This window comes from Dermochelys coriacea, chromosome 9 (assembly GCF_009764565.3).
Source record: "Dermochelys coriacea isolate rDerCor1 chromosome 9, rDerCor1.pri.v4, whole genome shotgun sequence".
Classification (NCBI taxonomy): domain Eukaryota; kingdom Metazoa; phylum Chordata; order Testudines; family Dermochelyidae; genus Dermochelys; species Dermochelys coriacea.
The window spans coordinates 25,577,972-25,587,186 of NC_050076.1; the positions used below are offsets into that span (position 1 = coordinate 25,577,972).

Sequence of the window (9,215 nt, forward strand, 5' to 3'; positions counted from 1 at the left end):
AGGTTACATAAACGCAAAGCCTGTTTCACCCTTGGAATTAAACTCCTATCTGCATGTATTACGACCTACCTGCTATTGAGATATACACTTAATCACAACACTTTTACTGAAAAACCCATATTGGCCAATGTGTTAATCAAAGAGCTGTTCCCCTCTGCCCCTGCATGGCTTTGCAAAAGTTGTTTTTTAGGAGCAAGACTCTGTGACATGCAAATGGTTCATAACATCCTGTTTGGCTCACTCACCTCTAGCCCCCCCGCTTCCCCCCACTTTGCAAAGCAGAACCACTATGGGGAGTCTCTACAGCTTGAATGATGGATTTGTGTCTCAGTTAAATTTGAACTTTATCACTTTCCCCAAAGCACTACTGTGCTTGTTTTTCCTTTATTTGTCAATACTGCATCTCTTGGTTTATTGGGCCTGCTCCTGCTCCCATTGAGACTGGTAGCTAAATTCCTATTAACTACGGTAAGAGCCGACCCACAGAGCTCGGTTAACTGGCATCTATAATGCAAGACTTTCATTTTAACCCTTTTCAGGGGCTTGTGCATATTGCAAAGTTTTTGAAAATGAACACAAAAAAACTGTCCCAGTGCATTGTTCATATCTGGTGTAAGTTCAAGGCTTTACCAGTTTATTTAATTTCTATCCATAATAAAATTGATCTGATTCAATTTCTTTTGGGACCTCTGTATAAATTCCTTGTGTTAGTAATTTGATCACTTACTTTCCATGTGTGTACCGCAGCCATAGTACTACTGAAAGTAACCTGAGCAGTTTATCCAACTTGCCCTTGATACCAAAGCCCAATCAGATATTGGACACCAACTGTTGATGTAAATATTGAACTCAGAGTTATGGTTCATCATAGTGGAAACATTAATACATGGTAACTAATATGGCTCGACAACTATTTCTCTGGTTTAAGGGTTTTTTTATTATACTAGTCTTTCACAACAGAGTGAATTTTATCATGCCATTGAATCACTTCATAACTGTGGAAAACCCATGAAAACTACTATATTGCCAAATCTTTTGAAGAGCTGGGTGCCTTGAACTCCCATTGACTTGTCATTACAGAACACTGGTTTAGGGCTGGAGTGTGGAGTCCCCATTCACAGTAGTGAGCATTTAAACCCAGGAGTAGTCCTGTGAGTGAATGAGTCTGTACTCACAGACATGAGCAAGGATTCCACAATCTGGCCCTTAAGTCATGTGGCATATTTATAGGTCTGACCTCCTACATAAAATAGGCCACAGAACTTCCCTGGAAGAAGAATGCAGAATACATGATGGGTTATATAGTATAAGGTGTTATAGGTGCTTGCTTGGGATGATCTGTGTTATTCACAAGGCTCGTCTCAAATTTATACTAATTTTAAAACATTTTATCTATGATTATTTAGTCACATAGCACTGAAAGCATATATAGAAAAGATGGAATGTTCTCTGGGTCTCTGTCCAGAAGAATTTGCAGTCTAACTCTCACAAATATGATATATGGACAACAGTTCAAGGATGAGTAGGTGCAGAGATAATTGTATTTTTGTATCCCAATGAAAACCAAGTAAAGGCGAGACTGCTGGACTGAGTTAGTGATAGCTTCCAGAAATATAGGATGAGCTCCCAGAGACACTGGAGTCAGTGGCAAAACTCCCATTGACTTCACCTGAGACAATACAATGTTTCCTGAAGCATTAGGTGAGTGTCCACAGCAAGGGCATCTGCTACTACCATAGTGCAGTATGTGCTTCCTGTGACAGCCAATGATGAGGGAATGATGAAATTCTATTGCTCCTCTTAACAGTATAGTCCCTCCAGTCCTTTTACTCTAAAGGGCCAATGACTGGCTATGCTTAGAGAAGTTAAGTGGGGTACAAGGTTCCTTGCTCCCTCTTCACCCCAGCCTCTTTCATGTGCGCATGCACGGCAGTGCACAATTTAGAAGATAAAGGATGAAATCTGGAAGATACAGGGTAAAATCCTGCCCCACTGGAATCAATGGGAGTTTTGCAATTGACTTCAATGGGGCCAGGATTTCACCCATAAAATATAAATCACTACCATGCTAGAGAGCTTGAAGGTTTGATCCTGATCTCAGACACACAGAGAAGCTGATTGTTGATTGTCTTGTAAAAATGAAGGCCTGAAGGCTTTGAGATCAGGATTGAGGTTTTAATGTGCTTTTTAAAAAGTAAGTGAACCATTGTTGCTATATTTCATGAATTAAAAGTATGATATACAATTAAATCAATTTATTTTACCAAACATTTTAATTACTTAAATAAAACTGAAATTATAAAACTCCCATGAAAGTATCTACTACAAACACATAAAGAGCATATGAAATCAGTACTTTTTCAGTGCCTTTGCTTTCCTGAAACAGCTAAAGTGTTACTAAATAAAGGATAGATTTGTGAAGAGAAGAATATTTAAGATAAGCAGGGTTACAGTGTAATGGATTCTATAAAGTACCAACACAGGCAAAAGTAGTAGAATCAGTTGAAAAGCTATATCTCCTTACCTGATTTTATACAGTCTGAAGACTTGCAAACACCATCTGAAAAAAGTTATGGGACAAAAATTCAAATCCTTTATTTCATTTGAAAGTCTCCTTAATGTACACTACTCTAAATTATTGATTTCAGTGCTACCGTCATTTCAAAATTGAATTTAAAGGCAATGCAGAAACTAAACACCACCTAAAATTTTAATTCATTCAGGGCCTGATCTTTGCAAACACTTGTACAATTGAATATAATGCTAACTATGTCCTATTGGCATCAACTGGATATTCACAATAGTTAGTGCTTCAACTGGTAAGTAAGTGTTTTCAGGATCAGGCCCTAAGATTGCTAACATCTTCATTTAGTTAGGGTCATGCACTGTTTTTGATCCTTCTGATGAAATTCCAATTGACAACAGTGGGAGTTGTACTTCAAATCAAGAGCCTTAGTTAGGAAGAATGGAGTTTTCATGCTGGGTACAATAAGAATGTATAGAAAGCTTTCCTATTTCATTTATCTTTTCACTAGCATACACTAGCATTAATGTGTAATTAAATTATAGTGTATACAATAAAGCACAGACTGTAAACTACAGAATTAGTATATTGGAACAAACAGGTGTTTTTGTTAAAGTATAGCATTTGACACATTCTGTTACTTGAAGTAAAACTTCTTGGAAAAGGAATGTTCATAGTAAATCAGAACTTTAAATGAAATATTACATTTGGATGAACTTTTAAATTTCAGTTGACCATATAATGCTGTCTAATGACTCTTTTATGGTCAGCTGCAAATAAATTGCAGCTGTTAATCAGCTAATTGTATACACAATACTTTATATGATTATAAAAAGTATAACATAGTAGTGACAGGCAATTTAATTCTTGGCTGAGCCCCTCTAGGTCAAACATAAAATGGTTTTTCTTTTATTAGCTAAATGATTTAGTTAGCAATATATATGCACTCAGACACACTGAAACTTTAACATCACATTTGAGCCTACCTCACTTGAGTGCTATTATCTCTTATCTTATTCTATCAGGTTCATTCTATTCTTGAAAACATTTTTTGCAGACTATTAACAGCTTTAAAATTCAAATTGCAAAAAGATGAACATCCACTTACCATCATATGTTGCATACAGAGCTATCATTGTGATAGATATAATAGTTAGGAGAATCACTACAACAATGAGCCCTATTTCGAGGGCACTCCATCGCAGTTTTTTCTTTGGTTTTGGAGTGTTCATTTCAGTTATATCCATCTGGCTTTCCGACTTGCCCATAACCCAAATTCTGAAAAGGAAAAAGCCAAATTCACTAAGAACCTAATTGAATCGTATTTCCCAAATACATCTAGCCATTTAGCTCATCAGCTACTAGGATTTTGCCATGGTGAGCTTTCACAAAAGGAAAAAAGGTTGGCTTATTGAAAAATCCAAGTAGCATGTTAGTCATAAAATTAAAGTGACTATAACCACACAGCTGTTTTGCCACTCACAGTTCACAGGACAGTTCTTCTTTCACACATACAAGCCACCAAAAAGGAAAGAACACAAACCCATGGTTTTAACACTTACCCTTGTGATTTAATCATATGTCTTGGGACAAGAGTTCATAGGCAAGCAAAAGGCAACTATTACTGTCTGAATAAAAATTAACTTAACATTCCAATCTTTGTTCTCACGCCAAAGGTCAAATATGTTATTTTTACCTCAGTGGCATTTTTTAAAAAATCTTTTCAGCAATTAGATTGTAGTGTTGAGGCTATGACTAATTAGAAGCAAGAAAAATGGGCTTTGTTCTGGGCTCAATCCCACTCACGCTGAAGTTAGTGGGAGTCGTTATTTTAATTTTAATGGGAGTAGTATCAGAACCACTGATCTAACTTTAGATGGGTGTAAATTAGGAATAACTCCAATAAAGACAAGTAAAACTAGAGGAAGTGAGATCAGAGAATGTGCAGGTAGTAGGATATGATTGTGGTGACAGTCCTTTTTGTTTATATTTCTTTAAGGGCAATTTTTGGTTTACCTCTTACAGTACTGCTGATCTTATATCCACTCCTTGCATCCTCATTTGAATATTGTCATTCACATAGGGCTGGTTCATTCCCTCTGCTTCTGCAATACTGGGTCAGATTCTCCCTGATGCAGGGTAATTCTCCCTTCCACAGAATGGGAATCCTGACAGTTTCAACTCAGAGCTTCCTTGAGATTCTTTTATTAGGGGGTAGAGTTCGCCCCCTGCCCTCCTGCCTTTTCACTCTACAGAGAAGAATAACGGATTTCTACCAGCAGGAATGGTGGAAATCCTCAAACTCTCTGGGCTTGTCCCCCCCACAAAGTAACCAACCAAGGGCACAGCAGTAAGTCAGGGCCTTTGAGTCCTCCTGCCTCCATCATACTGAGAGGGACCCACCTGGGGCATCTGGCCTAGTGGCCTGCCTTCCCATCATCCAATAAGGAACACCAGATGGTGGCAAACTTATCAGCATCTTGTTGTCATCATCACTCAATCAGCTCTGAGGCTTGTATTCTATATCTATCTATTTGTTGTAATGCTATTGGTGGCTGGTTCTGCTTCATCCGTATCCTCTCCTACCACCATAGCCATTCAGCTGCGCAACCTCACTTCCTTTCCCATACAGATTGAAATTCTCAATTATTCCTACTCTTTTAAACCTATGACCTCTTCCTCCTCTCCTTTCAATTTCAAGATCTCCATGCCCCGCCTCCCCCAAAAACTAGCCCTCTATAACTATTATTTGTAAGTTAATAAATAAAAAAAACATGTAAAAGAATTCAATACCCCGGAGATAACTGTCCACCTGTCCCATCACCCTGATCACTTTGTGTGAATGTTCCCCAACGCTTCATCTCTTTTAGACTGTAGGCTCTCCTGGGCAGGGCCAATCTATGTTTGTCCAGCACCAAGCTCAATGGAATCTGGGGCCCTGAGCCTAACTGGGGTCTTTGGGGACTAATAATAACAACAGTAAATAAATGAATAGGATGATATGCCCTCCCATCGTCTCCCAGTTCTACTTGCAGTTCCCAGACATCACAGTACTTACAAGCTCTCCTGACTCACAACTGTTCTCTTAAGGGATAGTTCTTGAACCACAGAGCAGGGAGGCACAGGTCATCCACAGGAGACTGAAATCCTGCATAGCCTGTCTAGCCCCTCCCTTTCCAAACATATAGACTACCAGAGCCCTACCTCCTGGCTAGTCCACATGGGCTCCCATTTTACTGTGAATTACAGGCTTTTCATCAAATAAGTTACAGCTTGCCACACATAAGAGTGGAATCCCATAGAAAATGGATACAGAAGAGTGAGAATTTCCCATGTTTGGGAGAACTGGGACCTATATTAAACAGTGAAATCTAAATTCACAGATACAAATGTATAACTTTTTAAAATTGCTTTTATCTTTTCACCTCCACATACAGCAAGCAATAAGAATTGCTCTTTGTTTATAGTAAGAGCTGACCAATGCTCAAAACGTTCTCAACACTCTCCTCCTAAACTAGAATAAGGTGCACTCTTCAGATTTTGGAAGTGTTTTTAGTGCTCTGGAAATGCTGTATTTTTCATGTGCAAATGTGCTTTTGCAGTCAGCAACTTTTTCCAAGTAAACTAGTCTTTCTGTTGCTGCAGAAGTGTTCCTCTTATTTAAAGGCATCCCACTGATTCATTCTTACTTTTAGTTCTTTGTAAAATCTATAAAGAAAACCATTAAAGAACACCTAGTAAAAGCCTCTTTATGTGTTAATTGCAGACACAACAAAAGCATAGGAGTAATTTAAGCAGATATGAGCTTAGGTATTATAGTTTCATTATGTTTCTCTCAGTGCTCCTGTGATCCTCTACCAGCTGCCCACTAAAGCTTAGACAAAACAGACAACCATAATTATTTTGACTGACTGTGGCCTAGGTGGCAGAGTGAGTTAATGCATTAGCTTTTCATTTCTGGATATTTCTGCATATGTTTAAAACTGACTTCTGAGATGAGCCACATGTTCTCAATCAAATCTCTAAAGAAATGTGAGTGTGTCCCAAAAGTACCACACACTTCCACATGAGTTAAAACTTATGTCCTGAGGAACTGAGGAGTAGACACACCCGGGCTGTTACAATAAGGGTAGAAAAGAATTGACAGAGATGACTAACAAATGCATTCAGCCATCACTCAGATAAGCATGAATTCTTGGGCCAGGGCTACTATCTCTTCTACATTTTATCGGACCTGTGAATGTGATCTTGGAGTAACTATGTATACCTGCAAAAACCTTTACCATTTACAAATGTAATTTGTTTTTAATTAAAAAGTGAACACAAAGTATTTGTTACAGCCATACCACTTTGTGCTATGATTGTGTCAGCTCCAACAAGCTAAGCAGTGGCCTGGATCAGAAAAAGGATATCAGAATCTTATTGACACTACAATTTGATTGGTTATGGCATCCATTGCTCATCCTTTGGAGGAGACGTAAAACCAAAGTTATCAAAGGTGTAAAACCAGAGTCACTTATGATCATTTCAGTAGGATGCCTTCCATAAGTAAAGGATGCAGGATGTGGCCCCTGGAACACTAAGCTGGATCCTGCAGGGTACTTAGCTAGGAGCTGGTACTTAGCATCTCACCGGAGGCACTAAGTTTCTTGCAGGTTCAAATCCAGAGTGACTTAATACATAAATTTTATGAAATGTGTAATATCAACTTTTATGTAAAAGACAATGTGAAAAAATAATCCTATGCCATCAAAGCATAATCAGTATCACTGTAATGATCCGATGAAGTGAGTATCACTGTAATGCATCCGATGAAGTGAGCTGTAGCTCACGAAAGCTTATGCTCTAATAAATTTGTTAGTCTCTAAGGTGCCACAAGTACTCCTTTTCTTTTTGCGAATACAGACTAACACGGCTGCTACTCTGAAACCTGTAAATTACATTTGAGTCCAATGGAGGAAAACAGGGTATTTGAAAATAAGGTATGTCTTCATAATGACAAAGATAGCAGAAGGAGAGCATAATAACATAAATCTAGACGGTGTTAACTATATGCTGTATATAATTAAAAATCATAGTCCAATGAAGGCTTGGCCACCATAACCTTAATATCCATAACATTCAAGGGAGACTCTGCTACAACAAGCTCTCGGGCACGTTTGTTGAAGAGGACAGCCAAGTAACTGTGTACAGGGAGGTGTGATAAGAGTTTAGAAAACTGCATTCTCTCTGTGCCTATCTCCATAGCTCTCCAGTTGCTTTTTCTCCCTGTCCTCCTCTTCCTCCCTCACCTCCAGAACCTCTCCCTGTCCGACCCCACTCTCACTCTCTTCCCCTTTTCCAGTCCCCGTCTCCCCGCCCCCCTCTCCAGTCCATCTGCCCTCGTCCTGTCCTCTCCCCCTGCCAGTCCCGCTGCCCCGTCTCCTCTTGCTGCCTCAGTGCCCCTGCCCTGTCTCCTCTCCCGGGACTCACCAGCTGATGTTCGGAGAAGTTCGGTGCTGATGTAAATAGACACATCACCGACCAATGAAAACGCGAAGGCAGCCTCGGGTGTCCCCGGCTGAGCAGTCGCCGGGAGCCGGCGGGAAAGCGGCTGGGGAGGTAGAGCGGGGCACAGACTCTGCTCCTGGGGCGCCGGGCTTAGACTCCGGGTGCAGCGCGGCCGGGAGCGAGGAGCTGCGGCATCTCCCAGACATCAAAGCCCGGCAGAGCTCTGCCTTCTTCCCGCACCGGCTGCGGCGGCAGTTCGGCGGCGGCTGCTGTAGAGCCAGGCTTTGCTGGCGGCAATAAACCAGCCCTGGTCTCCCGGCGGCCGGCGGAGCTGTTCTCTGGGGGAGCCGAAGGCTTCCCCCGGGCGATCGTGCAGTGGGATATTATGCAGGGGGGCTAGCCAGGTACTCCCGCCACAGCTTGCTCCGGGATCGCGAGGGAAGGAGGCGCCTGCGGGTGGCCCTCAGCGCAGGGGAGCACTGATCCGACGGAGTTGCCCCATTTCCGGACTTCGGAGTGGAGGCTTGGGGCAGACTTTAGTCAGCTGCTCTCTCTCGAGTGCGGGAAACACACACACAGGCCGTATGCAAAGTGACAGCTGAGCTGCAGCGGGAGCTCAGACTGCACCTTCCTTCACGGGGTTTTCATGTCTCCCCAGGCTAAGTCCAAGGGGGTGGGGGGAAGGGTGCAAAAGCGGGGTTAGCAGTAGAAGTTCTGCCGTGCACAATGCCTGTTTTGTGCAGGCGCGTTGCCTTTGTCAAATGAATGCCGTCACACCGCTTATCTGCAAGCTTCCCTTCCCCACGCACACTTAATGATTTCTGAAGAGGGAGAGACAGACAGGAGAGACTTTTTGCATTCAGAAGGGGGCTGGGTATGGGAATGGCTCTGAACTCTACTTTTTCAAGATTCTCTGGCAAAGTAAAGATAGCCATGTGCGTGTTTGGCGCCACATTAGTGGAAATCACGCTACTATCTAGATCCTTAACGGCAGCAGTTTGATTTCTGTTACTAACGTGCCGAACAGGCAACGGATAGATTTTTATTACCATTCCCCACACCCCCTTTCCTAGACGCCCATATAGTGTTTCAGGGATGCAAGTACCAATTGAAATGTCTCAGCTCTGATATTACTAGCTCCGCAAACTAAAATATCTGCCACCTCAGAGCTGCAACCTTTCTTTAATGGAGAAGGGTGAAC

At 41.5% G+C, this 9,215-nt stretch overlaps 1 protein-coding gene across 3 annotated transcripts in view; it reads right to left on the bottom strand.

The window, feature by feature from the left end:
- The window catches only part of MME (membrane metalloendopeptidase), a 69,608-nt gene extending 60,959 nt beyond the window's left edge, over positions 1–8,649 (bottom strand). Inside the window, exons 1-3 of one of the 3 annotated variants that reach the window (XM_038416238.2) lie at positions 7,997–8,649; positions 3,633–3,802; positions 2,525–2,560 (exon numbers count right to left, since the gene is read on the bottom strand). In XM_038416238.2, the coding sequence (XP_038272166.1) occupies positions 2,525–2,560; positions 3,633–3,792 (196 nt within the window). In that variant the 5' untranslated portion in view covers positions 3,793–3,802; positions 7,997–8,649. Of the gene's footprint in view, positions 1–2,524; positions 2,561–3,632; positions 3,803–4,007; positions 4,051–4,086; positions 4,120–7,996 lie in introns of those variants that run through there. The other 2 variants (XM_043492508.1, XM_043492509.1) reach the window with 2 other exon arrangements.
- Positions 8,650–9,215: the final 566 nt, after the last annotated feature.